Source organism: Pelophylax lessonae (assembly GCF_965119305.1).
Source record: "Pelophylax lessonae genome assembly, chromosome: 3".
In the NCBI taxonomy this organism is placed as follows: Eukaryota; Metazoa; Chordata; class Amphibia; order Anura; family Ranidae; genus Pelophylax; species Pelophylax lessonae.
This window is the reverse complement of record NC_138770.1, coordinates 284,060,988-284,087,687: the sequence shown is the minus strand read 5'-3', so window position 1 is coordinate 284,087,687 and position 26,700 is coordinate 284,060,988. Positions and strand designations below refer to the sequence as shown.

At 41.2% G+C, this 26,700-nt stretch overlaps 1 protein-coding gene across 5 annotated transcripts in view; it reads left to right on the top strand.

The window, feature by feature from the left end:
* The window catches only part of MCF2L2 (MCF.2 cell line derived transforming sequence-like 2), a 529,158-nt gene that overhangs the window by 192,197 nt on the left and 310,261 nt on the right, over positions 1-26,700 (top strand). For all 5 annotated transcript variants that reach the window (XM_082251878.1, XM_082251880.1, XM_082251879.1 and 2 more), the window contains 2 exons: positions 8,665-8,779; positions 24,022-24,141. In XM_082251878.1, the coding sequence (XP_082108004.1) occupies positions 8,665-8,779; positions 24,022-24,141 (235 nt within the window). The remainder of the gene's footprint in view (positions 1-8,664; positions 8,780-24,021; positions 24,142-26,700) is intronic.

Below are 26,700 nucleotides of genomic sequence, written 5' to 3'. Positions count from 1 at the left end.
TGAGAGGTATTCCTGAGAGACTGTAAAAAGGGACCAGTTTGCCCACATTTTGTGAAATGGTTCATTTCTCTCAGTTTTCATGGCTGCTGTCCTTTCCATTTCATATAGCTGATCAAGTTTTATGATCCAATCTCTGACTAGGGGAGCAGTAGATAAATTCCACTGTAAAGGAATTAAGCTCTTAGCAGTGTTCAGCATGTGTCTTACCAAAGAAGACTTGTACTTCCTGTAGGAGAATGCATTTATATGAAGCAGAAAGGTAGGCGCATCGTGATCTAGATCAAGCCCCGTTATGTGTTTAATCCAATGTGATATAGATTTCCAGAAAGGCTTAATTTTAGGGCAAGTCCACCAGATATGTAGGAAACTACCTTGGTCTGTACTGCATCGCCAGCATCTGTCAGAAGCACTAGGGTACCACTTTGTAAGATTCATCGGTGTTCTATACCACTACGTTCTGACTTTGAACGCATTCTCTTGTAGTTTTGTACTAATCGAGCATTTATACGAGAATATACATGACTTCCTCCATTGGATATCAGTGATCTTTTTGCCAAGGTCGCTTTCCCAGCTGCATTTGAAGGGATCAGGTGAGTTTCCATGTGTCATAATCAGCCATTTGTAGGCCATGGAGGTGACTCTCCTTAGAGGAGTTTGAAGTAAGCAGTACCTTTCAAACTCTGTGGGTTCTCTGTACAGGAGGACCTTGTTTTTGCAGCTTTGGAGAAAGTCGTGTATTTGAACGTAATTCCAGTAAGTCAATGGATGTCTAGAAGAACATTTAGTCTTTATTGTCTAAAAACTCTGAATTTTGCCATTGCGAAAGCAATTGGCTGCAGTTAAAGGTGACGGTTTCCCATTGGCCGACCCGATCAATGAATTATTCTGTAACCCTGGAGGGAAGTCTGGGTTATTATATAAACATGTGAGTGGGCCTGGGCAGGATGAAAGGTTGTATTTTAACATGCCTTTACGGAAGATGTTGAGGGTGGTGTTTATCAGCGGATGTGTTTTAATTTCTGTTGGGTATGACAAATGGTTGGACCATAGTAAATGGTGTGTGTGGAATTGGGTCCAGTGTTTTTCAATGTTAACCCAATCTTTAGTCTTATCATGGCAATGCCAATCGATAATCCTTGTAAGGGGAGTGGCCATATAATACTTATAGAAATTGGGAATTCCCATACCTCCGTCCTCTCTGTTACGCTGCAGGTATTGAAAATTAATTCTTGGGTGTTTATTCGCCCAGATGAATCTTCTTTGAATAGTAGTGAGTCTACGGAAGAAGGAATTAGGTAAATGGATCGGGAGAGCATGAAAAAGATATAGCAATCTAGGCAGGACCGCCATCTTAATTATTGCCGCTCTCCCGAACCATGAGAACCTGCCTTTGTCCCATCTTTTGAGATCATCAAGCTTTTTAACAACGGTGTAAAATTAGCTTCAAAAAAATTAATTGGGTTGGGGGTAAGTTTGATCCCTAGATATTTCAATGAGTGTCGTTCCCATTTATAGGGGCAATTGGCTTTGGTGAGGTCTATCATATGAGATGGGAGGGTCAGATTCATTGCTTCCGATTTGGAGTTATTGACCTTGAAGTTAGAGAAGTATCTGAAGTGATTGAATTGTAAGTTAAGGTTTGGGATGGATATATGAGGTTGTGCAATAAAAAAAGAGTAAATCTTCCACATAGGCAGCTACTTTGAATTCTTTTTGTGATATCTTAATTCCTTGAATAGAGGTATCTTGATTGATGGATCGTATGAGAGGTTCAAGGGATAAAATGAAAGGTGCCATTTTGCAACTCTAGCGGATCAGAAAAAATCCCATTAACTTTTACCTTGGCCTTGGGGGACGAGTATAAGGCTCGGATCCAGGACATCACATTAGTACCGAAGCCAATGTGCTCACATGTTGCAAATAGAAAATCCCACGCAACTCGATCGAAGGCCTTCTCCGCGTCTGTGGACAGGAGAAGGCCCTCGAAACCGGCCCCGCGTGCCCCGTGTATCAAGTTGATAGATTTTATTACATTGTCCCTTGCTTCTCTGCCAGGCATGAAACCTACCTGGTCAGGTCCAATAATTTTTTCAAGTAGGGGTCTAATTCTGTCCGCCAGAATTTTGGCTAGAAATTTTAGATCCTTATTGAGTAGTGAAATTGGTCTGTAATTGGAGCAAATGGTATTATCTTTATCTGGTTTGGGGATCACAGTTATGTGGGCTAACAGAAACTCATTGGGAGGTGTGTGATTATTCTTAATGGTATTTAAGGCTTTAGATAGGAAGGGGGCAAGAGTGTCAATGTAAGTCTTGTAATATTGTGAAGTGAAGCCGTCTGGGCTCTTCCCCGGTTTCAGTGATTTGACGACTGTTTTAACTTCATCTATGGAGATCTCATTTTCCAAATCCTTAAGGCTCTCTAGGTCTAATGTTGGTAAACCGCTTCCTATCAGATAATCTTTTATGGCTTGTGTTCTATGAGTTGTGATATCCGCAGGCTTATTCTGGGTTGGAATGTTATAGAGCTTGGCATAGAAGTCTCTAAAGGTATTTGCGATTTCCCTAGAGTCCTGTATGAGGCGGCCCTGTGAATTTTTAATCCCAAAGATGTTGTTTGCGTATTGTGTTTCTTTGAGAGCTTTAGCTAAAATTTTTCCTGATTTGTCGCCCTGCTCGTAATAGAGAGATTTTTTAAAGAAAAGAATACGTTTTGCGTTGGTATGGAGTAATTCACGTAATTCTTTTCTCGATTGAAGTAGATCTTCTTCAACCTGTCGAGCTAGAGATTGCTTGTGTTTTGTCTCCAGGTCTTTAATTTTAGGGATCAGTTTGGCCCGAATGTCCTCCCTTTCTTTTTTCCTCTGCGCACCTATACGGATCAGCTCTCCTCTGCTCACCGCTTTATGGGCTTCCCATATAGTCAGAGCAGAGATCTCATCTGAAGCGTTTTCTGCAAAATAGTTTTTTAATACTGATTGAATGTGTTTTTGAGTGGGAATGTCTAGTAATAGTGATGGGTTGAGTCGCCAGGAGCGATCGCACTTCCGCGCAGAGGAAATCTGTAAATGTAGAGAGATTGGGGCATGATCGGTGATGGAGATCAATCCTATCTCAGATTTTACTGCATCTGCTAGATCCCTTTGTGTGATAAAGATAGTATCTATCCTAGTATATCTCTTATGTGGGGCGGAATAATACGTAAAATCTTTTGTAGAGGGGTGCAGTGTTCTCCATACATCAATTAGGGTGACAGATTGTAATAGGAGTTTGATTTTTTTTGAGAAGGGTATACGAAATGCTAGATTTGCCTGAGGAGGTGTCATACAAGGGGTTTAGTGGGATGTTGAAATCCCCACCTAAGACAACACAGCCCCGCGCAAAACTTTTAAGCTCAGAAATCATTTGGGTTCAAAATTTTAAGTGTGGTCTATTCGGGAAGTACACGTTTGCCAAAGTGATCGGTTTGTTATCCAATGTACTAGAGACAAATATGTACCTCCCGTTCGGGTCAGCTAGTTGTTTTTCAAAAACAAAAGGAGTGTCCCTATGCAGTAAGATCGCCACCCCTTTTGTCTTCGCAAGTTCATTTGAGGCATAATAGGCCGTAGGATAAAACCTGTTCGTCATCGGTGGGTGGTCAGAGTCTTTGAAGTGTGTTTCCTGAAGGAAAACTATCTATCTGTGGTTTATATTTTTTAAGCTCATAAGATTTTTTTCCTTTTCTCAGGCGTGTTTAGGCCATTAACGTTATGAGAGATCAAAAACTTACCCAGATGTGAGTACGCCATGTTGGTCGATCAGGAGGTCCCCTACAGTGTAAATCCGCACCTAGAGAGACCTAATACGGAAGAGTTAGCAAAACTCTGATTAAAATGAGGTTGGGACGGATAGGTAGTGAGTCAAGGGAAGGGGAGTGACACACAAGGGAAGAAAAGCAGAAAAAGATATAGAGAGAGAGAGAGAGAAAAGACTCAAGGTGGTGCGATGTCAGTCAGGAACAAAAAAGGAAAAAGGTCCCGTCGAGATCGCTAGTGTGTAGGATACAATAAAACAAAATATCAATGAATTAGTCGCTATATATCTTGGTGAGGTCGTGGAAGGCGTTCCAAGAGAGCAACCTATAGTCTAATTAACCGTATGAATACTCAGTAATCGAGCATAGAATGGTCCGCGTCTTGTTAATAATAAACAAGAGGTAACAGTGGTTGTCTTACAAAAAATAATAGCCGACAGCAGTTCCATAACAGTTTCAACACGCAACTTAGAATACTAAAGCAAGGTAAACTTATAATAGTTAAGAGACAGGACATTCTTTCAAAACACTCTCCCTGTGTCTCCGGATGTAGGCATCGCAGGGGCACAGTAGAGTGAAACGCAACTGAATATGGCACGAATCATTTACAGTTTAACTTGCAATCTCACAGTCAGCTCTAATAACTGAATAACTTTGATATGGTGCGCAAGTAGCTAAAAAAAAAAAAAAAAAATGTGAAAAGACATGAGGAGCCAGTGGTAGTCTCTTACATCATAGAGCAGGTTCTGAGCCTTAGTTCTAGTGCCTCTTACTCAGGGCTCTTGGTTGGGAAAAAGCTGTGGAGAATAAGTCATGTGCACCTGTAAGGATAGTGGCCCAAGATGTCCTCTTAAATAAAGCACTGTATTCAAGTCTAAGATCAAAAAGACTAATAAACTGTACTTTCTCCAGGTGTATATAGGATGCAATCATACCAGTGGCTTAGTAGGGATTGCATTGATCAGTACATCAGTCCGCCTGAATAGAGGCATCCTAGCTGAGAAGTTGTATTGCGATCGTACCAGTGCGTGGTTAGAGTCCTGTAAAAAAGTAGAAGCATAAAACAAAAACAGAAAAAAGGGAAACTGCAAAAAATCCAGTGTTTGAATAGCTGAAGGTGTTTTCAAGCTGGCAGGTACTTGCATTGTCTTGTACTTGCAGGACTTGTCTTGTACTTGCAGGTACTTTTACATTGTCAGCCCACTGTGTGCATTCCTTAATTTGGCTATTGGGCTAATGTTGTTGTGATTTTGCAATGGTTTGATCTTATCATCACCATATCAGGCAAAATATTGCCCCATCTGCGACATTTTGGGCAGTACTTCAATTCATCTTAACCCCAGGATTATGCCTCTGTCTCCTGCAAGCCTGCTAATGATAGGCCATGGCCATTAACTTTTCTATAAGTACCATTACTTTTATTAGTAACATTACTTAGAAGAAGACTGATAACCAGAGTCCATTTAATGAGGCCTATCATACATAATATTACAGCTTTCCCATCACAGCATGTTTTTATAGGACACACGCCTAGGTCATAAAAACCCATTTAACAAGGTAGCTCTTAAACAGCTCAAGCTAAAAGTTAGGCTTGCTATAACAAATACTGATAATGGTGTATGTAAACATGTGGTGCCAGCTATTCTTTGCTATTCTCTCAATTTCATTTTAAAAGGCACCACATCTTACATATGCAGTATGAAGGAATGCACCTGTCCTTCAACCCTCTACAACACAGAGGTGTGAACCAAATACAGATGGCATGATCAATAAAGAAAAAAACTGGTTATACTTTGTTTAAAAAAAAAAAAAAAACCTTACCAACGATGTTGCAAGAAATATACCATGTAACAAAAGTCAAATAGATATGTGCATTTCTTTTACACCGGTGTTCTGATCACAACTGCTTTTTCAAGCAGATCCTAATGAAAGCTCCATCTTAGTGAATGGGCAAACAGAAGTAAATGGATGTGTGCCCATTTATTTTCAATTTTGAGTATGTCTAGGTCCACAAAAACAGAAAAGGTCTGTAGGTCTGTTTTATTTTTATTTTATTTTTTTTATGGATTGGAGGTAACAGAATGTTAATGGACATGGACACACATCTGTTTAAATCTTCTTGCCCATAGAAACCTCATGGTTTAATTAAGCTCTGACCGGAAACAACTGAATGGACAAGGACATCACAAAACAGAGGGCACCCGTGTGAAGGGGCCCTAAAACAGAACAAAGTCTTTTCCACTTCTTTGTGTATATATTGTGTACCCTGTCTTCTTTTTTTCAATCACCATAAATGAAGTGTGCTCCAAAATGAAATGATTGTGCAGCCCCACACCAGTGCTCTCACGGGTAACTCACCAGAGATCAATGACCATTATGTTCAAAAAAATTCTCAAGTGCTTTTTTCATTAGAAATTCTTCCCTGATCTACTTTATCTACAGTCAAATGATCTCTTTAGCAAAGCGGTAAAAGAATATAAACAGACTCCAAATAGTGACGTTTTACATAAAGGCAAATTTATTTAAAAACCAACCATTGCATACATGTATCAGTGCTACTCACAGCACTACTATATCCTTCTGTCTTTTAGAACAGTGTTTTTCAACCTTTTTTTAGTCAAGGTACCCTTTCAAATTATAGACAATCTGAAGACACCCTTTAAAATCATGGACAGTCTCGAGGCACCCCATTCTAAAGTGTAAAAGACTATTCTAATAACTTTAATAATGTAGCAACATCCACATGTAGGACACCCAATGTTAGAGATGATTTATTCTTCCAAAGGAAATACATTTTTGCATGCTGGCCCTGCTTAGTATTCCATTGTTTCTCTTCTCCCTCAATTTCTCTCCATCAGTCAGCAAATGTCCCCCCCAGTGCTGAGGGAGAGTGGCACACGAGGGTCAAACAAGGATGCTGTGGAGGCAACAGACATCCTCCTTATCAACTGATGACATCATTCGTTGTTAGGATGCCAGTGTCTAGAAAGTTGTAATAGTGCATAATGAAAACTCCTGGCTTTGTGTAACTTAAAGGCAGGCTTGATCCATCTGCTGGATTGTTTATAATTTTCAGGTATTTTGCCAAGGCATGAAGAAAGCTCAAGGCACCCTGGTTGAAAAAAAAGGCTGTTCTAAACATGATATATTAGTTCATAAAACACCACAATATTTGTATCTTGTCCTATGATAAAGATAGACTTGATTCCAGAAACCTGCAGATGTGCTTTTTAGGAAAAATGTAGAACAGGGGTGTCCAACCTTTTGACCTTCCTCGGCCACATTGGAAGAAAAGAAATTGTGAATCATGAAATACACTAACAAAAAGAATAGCCGATAATCAAAAAAAGTCAGGCAGATCACAAGTTAAAGCGGTAGTAAGTGTGATTTTTACCTACAGGTAAGCCTATAATAAGGCTTACCTGTAGGTAAAATGACCATCCCCTAAGCTGGCACTGTTTAGGAGATATTCACACTAGATGCAGCCAGTGATGTTACTGGCGTATGCGCTCTGAAGGTCAGGCATACTGTGCCAGACCTTCAGGGCACTGTGCCGGAACCGAGGGCTCCCACGCGCATGCGAAGGAGTGATGTCATCGCAGCTTCAGCCACTTACACAGCTGGAGTCAGTGAACCTAGTAGGAAGACCAGGGGAAGAAGGAAGCCCTGTCAGCAGTGTGAGGTGGGGGGGGGGGGTTTGTTCTAAGGTAAGTATTTCATTATGTGCTAGTATGCGATCCTCAATCTGATAAGTAGCTAAAGACCAGAGTATTTTATGTATAGACCAAAAGAATTTTAATCTTTTTTGTAAAATAAATATTTTTTTCTTTTAAAAATGATTTGTAATAATTTTGGTCCCATGGGAGATGCTTCTTTTCTCTATAGTATACAGGGACGGAGCAGCCTCTATGTCATAATATACTCACCTTAATTTATGAATTATTGACCCTATCCAACTTTATCCAAAACTTACAAAATACCACCTTAACCACTTTACGTCTAGCCACGTAGACATACGTCGGCTGACTTTGTGTGGTTGCACCGGGGTGATGCCTCTAGCTAGACGCATCATCCCGGTACCGTTTTTTAGAGCCGGCGGTCGGATTTCCGGCGGTAACGATGAATGCGATTCGGGAGCCGCTCGATCGTTACCTCGGCGAGCGGGAGGGGACGTCCCCCCCTCCCGCCGCCTTCCGCGGCTTTGCGACACGTCCGCCAGCTGGATGGAGTCCCGATCAAAACCGGAAGCGGCTTTGATCGGGTTTCCGATGACGTAACCCGGAGGCGGCATCCATGACGTCACGTCTGGGTTACTCTGCTGCTAAAGGCGGCAGATTTAAAAAGTGACAGTATTCAAAAATGCTGCTTTCGGCGTTTTGAATACATGGAAGTGTAGTGGAGGGGTCTAGGGTCTTTTAGACCCTCGATCCCTCCATAAAGAGTACCTGTCACTGCATATTGCTTTCACAAGGGATGTTTACATTGCTTGTGACAGCAATAAAAGTGATCAGATTTTTTTTTTTTTTAAAAAACCTGTGTTAAAATTGAAAAAAAAAAAATAATTTAAATAGGAAAAAATAAATTAAGCCGCCTCCGTCGCCGCTAGCTCGTGCACAAAAGAAAACGTATATGGAAGTCGCGCCGCAAATTAAATCGCTGTTCAAACCACACATGTGAGGTATCGCCGCGATCGCCAGAGGGTGAGCAATAATTTAAAAAAAAAAAAGAGCCACACTCTAACTCTAAACTGGTAACCGTTAAAAATTTGACACAGGTCAAGAGATTACATGTACCAATATGAGAGTTTAGTATTTTGGTTGCTAGGCACACTTGGATATTCTTCTAAATGTATCTCTTTGCTTTCTGCAGATTACTGGCCCAGCTGGATGAGACAGAAAAAGCCTTCAACCAGTTCTGGAGTCGCCATCAGCTAAAGTTAGAACAATGCCTGCAGCTGCGACACTTTGAGCATGATTTCAGAGAGGTATGTTATACCAGTTTAAATGACATTTTTGCATGTTCTCTACAGAGATTGCATACCGCAGTGTGCCAGTATGGATGGGGAATGTGGCTGGAGTAAGGCAGAGGTCTCCTGGGGGCCGCAGTGTATATTTTACAAATAGCCATGGGCCGAAAAAAATCATTTTTCCCACTGGCCCCAATAATGGGGCACTATACCTCCCTATGATACCAACAATGTGGCTTTTTTCCTCCTCCCCCTAATACCAAATGTGGCGATGTTTACTCCCTCTGATAACAGGAAAATTTCCATTCACACTGGCCACAGTCTAGCCCTCCTAAAGTCTGAAGGACAATAAACCAGCCCTTTGTTTAGAAAGTTTGGAATTAATGAATACAGTTTAACCACCTCCCGCCCACCATATAGTAAAATGACAATGGCAGGGTGGCTCTGTCTTTTTCTGGGACAATGCCATATGACGTCGTCCCACTCTCACAATGCTTGCGTGCTCGCGGGGGCACACGGTGTGGCGATTAGTGGTGTGCTATGTCCCTTGGACACGGCGCATCACCGATCTGGGTAAAGAGACGATGTCAAGGCTCTTTACCCATGTGATCAGACGTGTCCAATCACAGCTGATCACATGTAAACAAGGAAATGCCAGTTATCAGCACTCCTCTCCTCACACTGGCAGCATGTGAGGAGAGGAGAGCAGATTAGTGGCATTTCCTCACAGGGGAGATCTGCACTGATTATCAGTGCAGGCCCAAGAGTGCCCAGCAGTGATGTCAATTAGTGCCCAGCAGTGATGCCATTCAGTGCTGCCTTTCAGTGCTCATCAGTGCCTGCTCATCAGCTTCGCCCATCAGTGCAGCCAATAAGTGCCGCCTATCAGTGCCCATTATTACTGTCTATCAGTGCTGCATAATAGTGTTGTCTCATCAGTGCCGTCTCATCAGGGCCCATCAGTGCAGCCTATCAGTGCTCGTCAGTGCAGCCTCATTAGCGCACATCAGTGAAGGAGAAACATTACTTATTTGCAAAAATTTCTGACAGAAACTAAAAAATACTTTTTTTTTTTCAAAATGTTCAGTCTTTTTTTGTTCTTTTTCTAAAAATAATAAAATAACCCAGTGGTGGTTAAATACCACAAAAAGAAAGCTCTATCTGTCCCAAAAAATTATAACATTTTAATGACCACACAATTGTCATTCAAAGTGCAAACAGTGCTGAAAGCTGAAAATTGGCCTGGGCAGGAAGGGTGTGAAAGTGGCAAGTATTGAAGCGGGTAAAGTACTTGGACTTTTTTTAATATATTCATCATTATATGATTTAGAGAGCAAAAGGAAAATACTTCAGTAAAACAAAGCAAAGAAATTACAAATAAATTGAGCCCACCAGAGTCCCCATCACAGACCCCTTACATCAAAGCCCCCCCGTACTTCAGAGCCCTCCTTACATCAGAATCCCCCCTCCCATGAGAGTTATCATAAGAGTCCCTCCTTATATCTGGTATCTTAAATCAGAGGGCCGTAAAAAATCCACTTGCGGGCTGCAGTTTGGAGACCCTTATTTTACGCCATGGATGGCCTTTATATATTTGTGAATTATTCATGAGTCATACAGTAGTATCACTGTTCATCGTGCATAATATTACCACTATATGCAGTCATTGCAGAACTATTAGAATAAATGTACATGTCTATGGCATGTAGATCTCATAGCACAGTCACAAACAGTTACAGTATGTGGCAGAACCAGAAAGTCACTTTATTCAAACAATACAGATATGCATAGTGTTTGTCACTCATTGTTACCCACAGTAAAACAAAGTCAATAAGAGATTATCTCAAGGAGCATATAGTAAAGTATTCTGTTCATACTTTTAGTAACCATCAACAGCAAATAGTGACGCCCGTAATTATAGATACGTGCGCATGAATTGTTGCCATTGGTAATAATAACTTAGAAACCACAATTGCCAGCTTACAATCATTGATTCTCTTGCATTCCTTGAAGCAGTCTGACGGCAGGTTTATTTAGAGCATAATGCAAATAACTGTCCTCTGTTGACTAGCAGCTTAGCAACAGGGTCACTAGCTGTTTAGTAGAGCTTTAGTTTTAGCTTCCATTAATGTAAAAGTATGATGTATACTTCTTTGGTATGGTAATATGGGACACATAGATAAGTCCTGTCTCTTGCTGCCTATCATCTTTTGGCCTTTAGTTTAGGAATATGTATATGTTTTCTTTGTCTTATCTGTGCTGATCACATAAAAAGGACACAAAAAAAAAAAAAAAAAAAATAGAGTACAGTGATTGAACCTGATTAAAGCCATACACTAATAGATTTTCAAACAAACATTTATATGAAAAATATAAGTGTATTTGATTGCTTTACCACTTAAGCCCCGGAGGATTTGGCTGCTTAAAGACCAGGCCCTATTTTGCGATTCGGCACTGCGTGACTTTAACGGACAATTGCGCGGTCGTGGGACGCTGTATCCAAACAAAATTGTCGTCCTTTTTTCCCACAAACAGAGCTTTCTCTTGGTGGTATTTGATCACCTGTGCGATTTTTATTTATTTTTTTGCACTATAAACAAAAAAAGAGTGACAATTTTGAAAAAATAACAATATTTTTCAACTTTTTTTATATGAAATTCTCAAAAAAATTTTTAAAAATCAATTTTTTTTAACATTTTAGGCCAATTTGTTTTCTGCTACATATGTTTGGTAAAAAAAAATCGCAATAAGCGTATTTTGATTGGTTTGCGCAAAAGTTATTGCGTTTACTAACTATTATTTATGTCATTTTTATTGTTTATTTTTTTACTGGTAATGGCGGCAATTGCGGTGGACAGATTGAACCCCTGACTGACATTTTTTTTTCACTTTTGGGAGTACCAGTGACATTACTACAGTAATCAGTGCTACAAATATGCACTGTTACTGTAAAAATGACACTGGCAGGGGAGGGGTTAACTTTATTGGTGGTCAGTGGGTTAAATGTATCTCTAGGGGCGTGATTCTAATTGTGGGGGGCGTGGCTTGTGATGTAACCACAGAGACATACGATCCTACATAGCAGGATTGTATAGTCTCTGCACTTACATCAGGGAGAATGACAGACGGCTGTGTTTACATGAGCTGTCTGCCTTTCTCCCTCTCCTGCGGGAGATCGCGAGTGGCTGGCGGACATTGGAGCCGCCAATCACTCGCGCGGGGATGCCTGTGAACGCGCGCTCGCCCCCCACAGACGGCTGAGCAAGTGACGTACCCCTACGTCACTTTGTCCAGCAGCGGCTGCCTGCCGCAGTATATCAGCGGTGGGCGGTTGTTATGTGGTTAATGTCGTTTCAAAAGTACTTCACAATTTCGATTGATTTTAACTTTCAATTTTGAGTTCAATGAACTTTACCAAATTAAAACCACAAACATTGTTAGAAATTTGTTTGAGAAAAATTTTTCATCCTGCTCCTTTGAGTTTTTTTCACCACTGTGGTCGAAAATGAATGTCAATTTGACCCCACTATTGGCACTTTTCCACTGCAAGTACCGGCTCGGCTCTACTCGGCCCTGCTTGGCCCGGTTTGCTTTTCCACTGCTGGTACCGCATGGTACGGTGTTGGAACAGTTCGGTATGGTATGGTTTGCTTTTCCACTAAAGTAGTAGTAAAGTTAAGTGGGTGGGATAACAATGGGGTGGGTGGGATTCTCTGACCAATCAGTGGCTAGTAGTGACTGCATGCAAAGGATTGTGGGATATGATACCGGGTATGGTACCTCTTGGAACCACAATCGAGGTGGTACTGTTTTTGAGAGCCGTACCGTTCGGTTCCATGAAGTGGAAAAGCGCCGCTGTGCCGTACCGTACCGAACCGTTCCTAGACCGTACCATGCGGTACCAGCAGTGGAAAAGCACAAAAGCGAGCCAAACCGTTCGGTTCCATGCAGTGGAAAATCAAGCAAATGTTCCTAAAACTAAAAAGTTTCAAACCAAATTCTACTATATATATGTATATGAGTATAGACAGCAGTGTTAGTTCACCTTATCAGAAAAAATGAAAAAGTAAACTAACACCATACACCCTCTAAAACACCCAATCCCACTGTACTTACCTCTGAAGATGCTGAGCTGTCAGTGCCCATGCAGCCGCTCCAGTGGTCTGGGGGTTTGAAATCTCAGCTCTTATCCCTCTATTTGCAATGCTTTCTGGACAGACCAGAGTGACTCTGATTGGTCATCGCCTGCACAGTAAATCGTTCTGGTCCATCCCGCAAGCGCTGCACAGAGAAGAGAGAGAAAAGCAGGAATTTCAAATCCCTGGACTGCTGGATGGGCTGAGTGGGAAATGACAGCTCAGCATCCCTGGAAGTAAGTACAGTAAGGACTGGAGGGTGGGGAGGATGTACCATTTTTTCTGAAAAGGTGAACTAACACTTTAAGTGTTATCACTTATTTGCAGTTGCAGAGAGCCCACCATTGGCTCAATCTTCCTCACCTCTAGAGGCAGCCCAGTGTATGCGAGTCAGGCACCCCATTCATTTGCCACTTGTACATATAGATATGGGAGCTATTTGCCACTTGCCTAAAGGGTCTGGCCGCTGATGCTTATGATCTTGTTCCTTTGTCCCAAGCCTTTGCCTGTCAACTTAGGGCGTCATCTACTGCGGTTAAAAGGTTGAAAATATTACAGGGAAGACAGCTTCTTGCATAAAGCACAAGCCTGTTTGGTGTGTATGGCCATAACAAAGACAGACAAACACCGTGTATCCGAACATTGAACGACAAACATACCAGAGATGATCAGGTTAAATATTGATTTACTGTATATCTAAGTATCTCTAAACTCATGTGTGATCCGCTGATTATACAACGTGCACATGCTTATTTTGAGATTGAATAAGACAATCTTTTTTCACATTTTCTTTATTTTTTTTCCCCAAATATTAAGTGATAACGTTATATTTTAAAATATGGTACTAAGAAAAGCCACATCTGCACCCAAAACTGTATACTTGTGTGGTAATACACAGACAGTTACAAACTTATTAGTGGAAATCTGTAAAATAGGAATAATTGCTAATTAATAAAAAAACAAAGATGTCGTATTGGCCGTGCTTCACATTTTACCATTGGCTGACATAGATTGCAGCGAAACCTTGAGCAAAGGAACAGTTTGGGCCCCCCATAGATCATTATTGTTTCGTACATAGTAGGGAGAAGTAAGAAATTGGCAGTAATTACAGTGGTGGTAGGTTTATAGAATAATCTGAAAATGTATTTTTAAATTATTATAATTCTGTAGGCCTACCTATAAAAATGCATAAGTGCCCCTTTATTTAGCTTTAATGGGTGTCCTGTCCTTACACCACCCACACACAGAATGCACACTATGTCTGGGAGCCAGAGCCTCATATAGGCTCTGCCTGACCCAAGAGTCACATGGGGTGGCAGCATCAAACCTGATAGCTCCCCCAGTGACTCAGGAAACCATAGAGGAACCATGTTTCTCTTGATTTTCCCTCCAGCTGCAATACCACTCGCGTTAAGTGCTACCCGTAGTGGAGAAAATAGACCTGCCTACAAGTTTGTATAAGAGCAGTGTGAACGGCAAGCTTTGACAAAACATTTGCAGAGCTTTCAGCAAGCTTAGTTGAAGCTTCTAAAGTACCATTCAACTCTGGTTTGTAAATTTTGAACATTGTTAAAAATGTTGGAAAATCCTAATGGGAGTTCTGATTGCCTCGTTAAACAAGCTGCTAGCAGGCTTCAGAACTTTAAGTTTGTTGAAAACCCGCTGAAGCCTTCTAGCAGCTTATTTAAAGTGGCAATCAACACTCCCATTATGATCTCTGTTCAACATTTACAAACTGGAGCTGATTGCTAAAAGCTCTGCAAATGCTTTGTCAAAGCTTGCTGTTCACACTGCTCTTATACAAACTGAAGCCTGTATGAAGCCTGTATGAAACAGCCCTTAAATCCTACAACATTATTTCCTGTCACTGCCTGGAAATACCTTGGATACCTGATCTTAAGCTGTGGTTTACACCGAATGCTTAAGCCTGATTTCAAAGCCGACGGTCAGTGTGATTTCATGTGTGGCTTGCCGACCTCTGTGAGACTTCATGCACAGCTGTAAATGCAACTTGCACATGAAATCCCCAAAAATAGTGCAGGAACCTTTTCAAAGTTGGCCCAAGTCCGAGTAGCACCGATTTGAACGGCTCCATAGCCAGAAATAGGGTTAGACTTGTCGTGCAACTTTGATCAAATCGCATGACAAATCGCACAAGTGTGAAGAGGGGCTAACATAAAATGTTTGTTGCTACTCCCAGAGTTGAGAAACCTGATGTGGCACAAATATTTTCCATCTCTATATTACAGGGAAAAAAGATTAGCCTTTCAACATTTTATTATAGCACTGACAGCAGATGTTGTTATACTGCAATTAATGTTTACATTCAAGTGCTTCCACCATGCCTAAAAAACAATATATTTTTAGCTGACTGCTCAGTTTTTCAAATCTAAAAAGAACTGCTGAGATTTTGATGTTGCAAAAGTTAAATGTCTTATTTACCTAAACTAAACGCGTAATGGTAGGTCAGTTTTTGGGCATACAGTGAGGATCGAAAGTTTGGGCACCCCAGGTAAAAATTTGTATTAATGTGCATAAAGAAGCCAAGGAAAGATGAAAAAAATTCCAAAAGGCATCAAATTACAGATTAGACATTCTTATAATATGTCAACAAAAGTTAGATTTTATTTCCATCATTGACACTTTCAAAATTACAGAAAACAAAAAAATGGCGTCTGCAAAAGTTTGGGCACCCTGCAGAATTTATAGCATGCACTGCCCCCTTTGCAAGACTGAGACCTGCCAGTGTCATGGATTGTTCTCAATCATCGTCTGGGAAGACCAGGTGATGTCAATCTCAAAGGTTTTAAATGCCCAGACTCATTTGACCTTGCCCCAACAATCAGCACCATGGGATCTTCTAAGCAGTTGTCTAGAAAATGAAACTGAAAATAGTTGACACTCACAAAGCTGGAGAAGGCTATAAGTAGATAGCAAAGCGTTTTCAGATGTCAATATCATCTGTTCGGAATGTAATTAAGAAATGGCATTCATCAGGAACAGTGGAAGTTAAAGCAAGATCTGGAAGACCAAGAAAAATATCAGACAGAACAGCTCGCAGGATTGTGAGAAAAACAATTCAAAACCCACGTTTGACTGCACGATCCCTCCAGAAAGATCTGGCAGACACTGGAGTTGTGGTACACTATTCCACTATAAAGAGATACTTGTACAAATATGGTCTTCATGGAAGTGTCATCAGAAGAAAACCTCTTCTATGTCCTCACCACAAAAATCAGCGTTTGAACTTTGCAAATGAACATATAGACAAGCCTGATGCATTTTGGAAACAAGTTCTGTGGACCGATGAGGTTAAAATTGAACTTTTTGGCCGGAATGAGCAAAGGTACGTTTGGAGAAGGGGCACAGAATTTAATGTCCAACTGTTAAGCGTGGGGGTGGATCAATCATGCTTTGGGGTTGTATTGCAACCAGTGGCACAGGGAACATCTCACGAGTAGAAGGAAAAATGGATTCAATAAAATTTCAGAAAATTTTGGATGGTAACTTGATGCCATCTGTGAAAAAGCTGAAGTTAAAGAGAGGAAGGCTTCTACAAATGGATAATGATCCTAAACACACCTCGAAAATCCACGGGGGTTTACATCAAGATGCGTAAACTGAAGGTTTTGCCATGGCCTTCACAATCTCCTGACCTCAACATAATTGAAAATCTATGGATAGACCTTAAAGGAGCAGTGCGTGACAGAGAGCCCAGAAATCTCAAAGAACTGGAAGACTTTTGTATGGAAGAATGGGTAAAGATACCTCAAACAAGAAGTGAAAGACTCTTAGCTGGCTACAAAAAGCGTTTACAAGCTGTGATACTTGCCAAAGGGGGCAGTACAAGATATTAACTCTGATATTAACTAACTTAGCTTAGGATTTCACAGTTTCTCACCCACTAATATCCCAATTACATGGGCTTTGCTATATTTTTTACTTATTCTTGCAGACAGTCCTTGATTAGGTCTCTTATTTTATTTGTCTTCAATTTGATAACTTGCCAGCTATTTATGTAATGTTCCATCTGTGTATCTACAAATAAAAAAAATTGAGAAAGGTTAGAACTTCTGATTTCACATCATGTTTTGTTACAGTGACAACTCGTGAAGAGAGGGACCATCTCCCAATGGGGGTACAAACACCACTATAAACTGATCAACGGTTTTAACCTTGCCACACTCTATCCAAATCTTTAGGGGCACATGTGCATGTCCTTATTAGGGTCTGTTTTATTCTTGACCAATGCCAAATTTGTATATTCTTTTAAAGTGGATCTTGTATGAAAATACAAGGTTTTCAAACTTCATTGGGCATCCTTACTTACATCCTCCTCTCTATGAATAATGAGGCTACTCAAATGCATTAGTTGAAACAAGCTGAACAGGGAACATACTGTATATATTTATATATGTTTTTGTCACAGAGATTTCACCCAGGGTTCACACTAATTGGATTCAATTGGAATTATATGTGAATCCTCAGGTAAAGTTGTGTAAGTCTGATGTAGCACCCTCCTAGGTAGGTGCTAGGAAAACACATTTGGTGGCTCTGTTCTGCTTATCAGGAGAGCCAGATCTGTTAGATTAGACTGTCACATGTTTTCAGGTGTGATTTATTGGGTCTAAGTGAGTCTCCCCATTGTATCCAATAAGGGAGCTTGTTGGACAGTGGAGGAAACCTAACCAGTAGCACATCAGGGTTTATGGCTGTCTCAGTGGGTGGACATTGCTGCAATGCATCCTGGGATTGGCTATAAATCCAGAAGGAGCATGTGACAGGGCATCTTTTGGTGGGAGTAAAGTTCCAGGAGGAGGTGGACGGCTGTCTCTCCTCCTGCTGATGTGAGGAAGGTGGTTCAGGCAGTCGGCCTGTTGAACCAGGTGTGGAGCTGGGCTGCAGAGGATCCAGTGTGCTGACCAGTGGAGCTGTTGAGCAGAAGACTTTGGGAAAAACAGTATCGTGAGTACTGAGGGATCTGCTCAAGGGTCTGCCTAGGAGAGGAGACCACTCCAGAGAAGTCAGGGGATCAAGGAGCCAGCTCACACAGATTGTTACAGGAAAGGGGGTGCCAAGTAGTTAACCCTGAAGATTAGGGACAAAGGGGGTGCCAGGAAGGGCCCTGAAGTTGTTCAGCAGTACAGTCTACCTCAGAGTAGTGACGTCGCGAACATAAAATTTAATGTTCGCGAACTTCCGCAAATGTTCGCGAACCGGTGAACATTGCGAACCGCCATAGACTTCAATAGGCAGGCGAATTTTAAAACCCACAGGGACTCTTTCTGGCCACAATAGTGATGGAAAAGTTGTTTCAAGGGGACTAACGCCTGGACTGTGGCATGCCGGAGGGGGATCCATGGCAAAACTCCCATGGAAAATTACAGAGTTGACGCAGAGTCGGGTTTTAATCCATAAAGGGCATAAATCACCTAACATTCCTAAATTGTTTGGAATAACGTGCTTTAAAACATCCAGTGTGTGTATACGATCAGGTATGATGTTGTATCGATCAGGTAGTGTAAAGGTTACAACAAAGAAAATGGCCTCTGCCCCCACCTATAACTGGCCTTCATAGCAAAGAACACATGGAAGGGCAACGCACATGAAACAAACAAAGATAAAATTCCCAGTTCAATTTGCCAACCAGTCTGCTTACCAACCAAATTGGCCTGTCTAACAGTTTGCGTCAATACAGGGGTTTAGTTAGCACACATTTGCAAACGCATGTGAAAGCTGCAGGGCCACGTCAAGGCTCCCTGTTACCTGCAGTCCTAACTCTAATGAATTTTAAAGAGTCTCCACAGTGGGAGCACATGCAAGCTAATGGATAGATAGGAGGCAGGTGAGCCTGGAGGTTGCCCATCCCTCCTGAAAGGTAATTGGGGGCATAATGGAAGCCCAGCTGATAGTATTACAGCAAAGGCACCCAGTATGTCCACTCACCAGTACACATATACAACAAAGAAAATGGCCTCTGCCCCCACCTATAACTGGCCTTCATAGCAAAGAACACATGGAAGGGCAACGCACATGAAACAAACAAAGATAAAATTCCCAGTTCAATTTGCCAACCAGTCTGCTTACCAACCAAATTGGCCTGTCTAACAGTTTGCGTCAATACAGGGGTTTAGTTAGCACACATTTGCAAACGCATGTGAAAGCTGCAGGGCCACGTCAAGGCTCCCTGTTACCTGCAGTCCTAACTCTAATGAATTTTAAAGAGTCTCCACAGTGGGAGCACATGCAAGCTAATGGATAGATAGGAGGCAGGTGAGCCTGGAGGTGGCCCATCCCTCCTGAAAGGTAATTGGGGGCATAATGGAAGCCCAGCTGATAGTATTACAGCAAAGGCACCCAGTATGTCCACTCACCAGTACACATATACAACAAAGAAAATGGCCTCTGCCCCCACCTATAACTGGCCTTCATAGCAAAGAACACATGGAAGGGCAACGCACATGAAACAAACAAAGATAAAATTCCCAGTTCAATTTGCCAACCAGTCTGCTTACCAACCAAATTGGCCTGTCTAACAGTTTGCGTCAATACAGGGGTTTAGTTAGCACACATTTGCAAACGCATGTGAAAGCTGCAGGGCCACGTCAAGGCTCCCTGTTACCTGCAGTCCTAACTCTAATGAATTTTAAAGAGTCTCCACAGTGGGAGCACATGCAAGCTAATGGATAGATAGGAGGCAGGTGAGCCTGGAGGTGGCCCATCCCTCCTGAAAGGTAATTGGGGGCATAATGGAAGCCCAGCTGATAGTATTACAGCAAAGGCACCCAGTATGTCCACTCACCAGTACACATATACAACAAAGAAAATGGCCTCTGCCCCCACCTATAACTGGCCTTCATAGCAAAGAACACATGGAAGGGCAACGCACATGAAACAAACAAAGATAAAATTCCCAGTTCAATTTGCCAACCAGTCTGCTTACCAACCAAATTGGCCTGTCTAACAGTTTGCGTCAATACAGGGGTTTAGTTAGCACACATTTGCAAACGCATGTGAAAGCTGCAGGGCCACGTCAAGGCTCCCTGTTACCTGCAGTCCTAACTCTAATGAATTTTAAAGAGTCTCCACAGTGGGAGCACATGCAAGCTAATGGATAGATAGGAGGCAGGTGCCCTTCCATGTGTTCTTTGCTATGAAGGCCAGTTATAGGTGGGGGCAGAGGCCATTTTCTTTGTTGTATATGTGTACTGGTGAGTGGACATACTGGGTGCCTTTGCTGTAATACTATCAGCTGGGCTTCCATTATGCCCCCAATTACCTTTCAGGAGGGATGGGCCACCTCCAGGCTCACCTGCCTCCTATCTATCCATTAGCTTGCATGTGCTCCCACTGTGGAGACTCTTTAAAATTCATTAGAGTTAGGACTGCAGGTAACAGGGAGCCTTGACGTGGCCCTGCAGCTTTCACATGCGTTTGCAAATGTGTGCTAACTAAACCCCTGTATTGACGCAAACTGTTAGACAGGCCAATTTGGTTTGGTAAGCAGACTGGTTGGCAAATTGAACTGGGAATTTTATCTTTGTTTGTTTCAAGTGTAAGGGTTACGCCCGCTTCACAGTGACAAACCAAACTCTGATAGACCAAACTCCCCATTTAACGCACCGCAAACATCCGCAAACAGACCAGAACCGACCAAAATGGGACAGGAACTGGGCTTTAAGGTTTAGGGTTAGGTTTAGTGTTAGGGGATAAGGTTAGGGTTATGGTGAGATACTTAGGGTTAGAGTTAGTAACCCTACCCCTACCCCTCTAACCCTAAGCACTAAAAATAACCCTAACCTTAGCCCTGACCCTAACCCTAACTCTAATTTTTTTTGTCTGGTTCTGGACATGCTACAGAGCTGAAACTTCACAGGTACACTTTTTAGACCCCCCAGACACTAAATCCAAAGAAATTTTTTTTTTTAAGTTTTTTTTTTTTTAATTTTTTCAATAATTGGCTCTCTATCAAAAATGACAATTTTTAAGAACTTTTTTTTTTTTGTGTGTGATTTAGTGTCTGAGGGTATAAAAAGTGTACCTGTGAAGTTTCAGCTCTGTAGCATGTCCAGAACCAGAAAAAAAGATAATTTTTCAGTAGAGCAGGGATGGTGGGAACCCTCCTTTTTATAACTATATGATGTTTTTTTCTGGTTCTGGACATGCTACAGAGCTGAAACTTCACAGGTACACTTTTTAGACCCCCCCCCCCCCCCCCACACACACACTAATCCCAAAAATAGTCATGCCTGCCTCCAAAAATGCCTGATAAATATATAGAAAAAAAATAAATAAAAGCAGACTGATGTACCAGCCCTAAAAAGGGCTTTTTGGGGTGCTGTCAGGATGCTGTCCTTACAGCAGGAGTGGACACAGAACACTGGCCTAGCTAATGATTTCCCTATCAATTCAGCAGCAACAGCAGCCCTCTCTCTGCTCTAACTAACTCTGCAGCTTCAGAATGAATCTAAGATGGATGCTGCCCTTGCTTTTTTATAGGAGGTGGGTGGGTCTGGGAGGGAGGGTATGCTGATTGGCTGGAATGTGTCTGCTGACTGTGAGGTACAGGGTCAAAGTTTGCTCAATGATGATGTATAGGAGGCGGACCGAACATCGCATATGTTCGCCCGCCGAGGCGAACGCGAACATGCGAAGTTCGCCCGGAACTGTTCGCCGGCGAACAGTTCGGGACATCTCTACCTCAGAGTACAGCTTACCTCGGGATACAGTTTACCTCAGGAAGCTCTATTACTTAATTCACAGCCAAGGGCAAAGTGAAGCAGTGGCCTAGCCGTGACTAGCTCCATTCAGCGTTACTCAGCGTTATACAGCGTTAATCAGCTATTCAGCTCTATTCAAGTTGTCCCAGCCTATTGTGCATAGTTCTTTAAGTTGGAGTATCCCACTCATTCCCTTCTCTCATCCAAGTTCCAAATAAAACATAAAAACCAAAGCTACTGGACTGTTTCCTGACTAAGCCATAATCACTTGGAAAATGCCTAATTGTAATGCTGTTGCTGATGGTAACCCAGGGGAACCCACATACAGCAGCTCCCATGGGAGTAGTACTACACTTGTATGTAAACAGTTATAAATAGACAGCTCTGTAAGGTGTTTTGCTATAAATAAAGTACACCAGTTTAAGAGTTGTAATAGGAGACATTCACTTCTGTAGGGGTGAACATAGCTGTAAGTATGCCACCAAAGGTGAATGTTCTGTTCCGTAAAAAAATCTTTCTGGAGTTGACTGTTAATTGATTCATCAAACTTCCTGGAGGAACAATAATCCAAATACAGGAACAAGGTTAACCATCCTGTCTATTTATTGACTTCTGTTGCTTTTGTTTCTTGGAAGAGATGCTTGGAAATGTTGGCAGTTAATATGTAATTATTAGTGGTTGCACACCGAAATGGAAAGTAATTTTAATTATATTAAATTACAAACTGACATGTGTAGCAATCAAATAATGCATATTATGTTTTAACAAACTAGAATTTTCCTTTAACTCGGAAGAGAAAAATATTCTACCAAAAATTACAAAATATTAAATAGTTAGTTGCAATTTCTCAGCCATGACTAATCCCAAGATTTGGACTGGAGTAATTGTATTATTTTATATACCTTTATTATGAAGGACAAGGACAGACGTTAGCTCAGTGCCATGTCGGATGACATTTAGGGCATGTTCACATTACACCATGGAGGTGCATCCAAGCATGCATGGTCTTTGCCCGTCTGCAAAATGCATGGTAACGCACAAAAGTACAACAAGCACAAAATCGTGCCACACCAAACTACATAGAACTGTGGTACCGTGCGTTATGGTGGCCTCAGATGCACCCACATTTGCTAGATGCATGGGGGTCCCATTAGAAATGATCAAGATAAAAGGGTTAGGAGGGCATATACACTTGGAAGCATTTTGTTTGGGCCCTTGCAGAGAATTTATGTTGCATATTTCTGCGCAGAAAAAAACCTCACTTGAATGCTTGTTATGGTGTGAGCAGGGCACATAGAGAATAGTTGTTTCTTTTGTCTCCTTGAAGAAACAGGTGCAGAAGAACTCACATCTGCACATGGTGTGAACAAAGCCTTAAAGCATAATAAGGTTAAAGAGGTGGGCACAGCATTTTTACATAAACAAATTTAGCTGTTCTCCCAATTCTAAAAAAAAAAAAAAAAAACGAAGGCAAGCTTTTTTTTTAAGTGTATTAAAGGAGAAGTTCAGCCAAAGCTCGTTTGGTTGTAGTTCCCCTATGGATCACAGGAGCGCAGTTAGTTCTGCACTCCTGTGACCCGTTTTTGAAGCCCGCTGTCGGCTGACATCACAGAGACTGCCCAGGCTGGTAAAAGATCACAACAATGGAGTCGGGGTCCGCCCACATGCCTGGACCACCACCACGAGCCGCTGAGAGTCTGAGCTGGCTGCCCCTGCCCCCTCCACAGCCCAGCACTCCAGTGAGCGCAGGGGAGGCAGAGCAGAGAGCTACTGACTGTTTCCAGCTCTCTGCTCAGGGAGCCCTGAGAACCAAGTGTTCAGTGGTGTTCTCAGTGTTAGAGGTGCCAGGGGACAGATGCGGCATCGGAACGGTCCTGCATCCACCTAGGTAAGTATGAATATAAAAAAAAAAAAAAAAACATACTTCTCTTTTAAGTAGTTTTAGTAGCTCCTAGTTTTGGATCAGCATCCTTGTATGCCTCCTAACTTTCTAAGATGGTAAAGAAAGACACCTTTAGCCCAAGGTATGTTGGCAAAGGACACACTGCTGACATGTACCAGTTATGTAGATAATAAGAAATTAAAACGCAGAAATGATGTATCCTCTATACTACTAATTCACCTTCATTTGTGCCGGTAAAAACAACAAATGTAAGAATTCAGAGGATGGATGAAAGGTTTAACATAGTACAACATATAATAGTTTGGGGAGAAAAATAATACATTGTTTAGGGAGGTCTTTACCTTTAGACCAAAAAGGGGGACAAATAGGCAGGGAAGAGAGGCAGAGGGATTTTGATTAAAAAGAGAAACATTCCCTCGAGGGACAGTTGGGAGCTATGATCTTGTGATAAAAGAAGGTAATTGCAAAGGACTGACTCAATCTCTGTTTAATTTTCCATAGCTAAAGCTTACTCTGGATGCACTGATGGATACTCAAGCTGCTTTCACAGACATTGGAGATAGCGTATCACGTGTGGAACATCTTCTCAAGGAGCTGAAACAGTTGGAAGAAAAAGGACAGGTAAATCACACACAGTAAATATATACAGTATATATATATATATATATATATATATACACACACACACACACAGTATACTTACAGTGAACATAATTATAAACACAACACTTTCGTTTTTGCCCCCATTTTTCATGAGCTAAAATCAAAGATAGGCCTTTTCCGTACATAGAAAACATCTTAGATCTTGGAGTTCAGCTCATGAAAAATGGGGGCAAAAACAAGTGCTGCGTTTTATAATTTTGTTCAGTGTATTATATATATATATATATATATATATATATATTAGAGCTGCACGATTCTGGATAAAATGAGAATCACGATTTTCTTGCCTTAGAATAGAGATCACGATTCTCGGCGTAACATCATCTTTTACATTATACAAAAAAAGTTAAATAAAAATAAAACAAAAAAGTTTCTATATATATATATATATATATATATATATATAAAAATAATTTGGAGGCTTTAAGCCATTTTCTAGCAAAAAATACTGATTTTAACTTGTAAGCAACAAGTGTCAGAAAAAGGCTTTGTCTTTAAGTGGTTAAACTGACCTCATTTACAGACCAAAGTTCATCCCTTTGATCTGTAAATTAACTGAAAGATGTTTTAATGTTTTGTTTTTATCTTTCTTTCAGTGCTGAGCAATGTTGTTGATAAACATTGCTGGCTGCTTTTTTTTTTGACAGCTGTGAGCAGGGAATTACTCTCCCCTTATTACATGAATCATTGAAATGCTGGCTTAAGATCATGTGGGGTATTAATCGTGCAGCTCTAATATATACTGTATGTGTGTATGTAGATTTTGGAAAAGGTTCTTGTATTACTTTGCTGCAATTCCAGTGTGATTTTGGCCCCATAGAATATGCAAACCACATCCAAGGTGCATTCAAGTTGCACTACCTAATTGCACAAAAAATTGGATCAAAGCAGTGTTGACTTAGCTTAAGGAGAAGATTTACTAAAGGCAAATATGTTGTTTTCTTTTGCAAAAAACATTTCCCCCGGGGGCTTAGTGAATGTGCTAAAATTTCACTTTGCAAAGAATACCCAATCACATGCTTGCACATGATTGGATGATGGATGCCAGCAGAGCTTCACCTAATTTGTAAAGCTCTGAGGAAAATTCCCTTGCAAAGTGCAAATTCCCTTGCAAAATGAACAATTTATTTGCCTTTAGAAAAGCAACAGCTAAGTTTGCAGTTACTAGTTTTGAGATGAATATAAATTCTATTGCAGCACTGCCTCAAAAACAGGCCTGTTTGATATTTACTGATTGACACATCTAACACTAGTTATTTTCAATGTGTTATTACATTTTTATGTATTATTTTCTATCCAGTGTAGCTACATCACTATAAAGTGTTTGTCACACTACCATAAGGTATTTACATATGCAATTGTAGAAAATGTAGTTTAGGTCACATTTTTACTACAAAACTGTTTGTCACAGAGGTATTGGATCCTCTGTGTCCTTGGGAAAATGTAGGCCTTAAAGAGGGGCGAGGTACAGGCTCTTAGAAACCATCTGTTGTTCACCAGAGCTCCCTGCAAGGAATTATGGGTTTTGCTGCAGACAGCTCCCAGGTTGAGGCCCTCAAGTACACTCAGAGTTGCAACAGCTGACAGCAAGGTAGAAATCTGGCAGGCAAGGTTATGGTTGAAGAGTCGAAAGGTCAGGGAAGGCAGATAGCAAGCATCTTCCAGAAAAAAAGATGATGTCATAAACAGGTATCAGAAATGGAAAAGGGATCACGAGTGCAGGAGCCTGGGAAAAGATATTCAGAGAGGTCTTTGCTCAAGCAACTCCCAAGTTCAATAAGTAGTTTAAATAACTTTTCTGGACATGACTTCCGAGGAAGTGACCAGCTTTCCCTAGGAAACAGCAGTAGAAGTGCAAAAATATCTAAACCCGTGGGTTGAAAAAGATCTGTTGCATGTTTTTGGAGTTGCACCGATGGAAAGGATTCAAGCATTAAACCTAGGTGTGAAACAGCAAACTGATGCTGCAGAGAGAAACGTACAACTGGAGACAGTGACAAGTTCCGGAGGCTGTAAAACTTTTTATACAAATGTAATTACCAAGACCTTTGATATTTTAAAGCAGTAAATTAGCATTATACTAGCTATATAAAAATAGCCATAGCATCTTATTGTGCAATGCTTTGCAGGAAACAGTCACACCTTTAGGAACATATTATATAATTAGCTCGTACCTTCAAATAACTTTCTGTCTAATTTTCCTACCATGGTCAAACTGGCAGTGTACCATATAAATTATATGATAGTACTGACAGTTGAGGCCTTACAAGGGCAAAGTGTAAGGCTTTGCAACATACATTTTTATTGAAACTTAGTATCCATTAGAACAAAGACTTTAATTCTGGTTCTGTGAGAACCCCAGCACGGGTTCCCACAATTAGCTGCAAATAGGCAGCCTCATTGAACAGCTCTTGCAGCTAATCACACCCACTTGCATGTAATCAATCATGCTGAGATCACATAGGATGATTCACCCTGGATGTAGACTGCCTGAATAAATGAACAAAGATGGTGCTG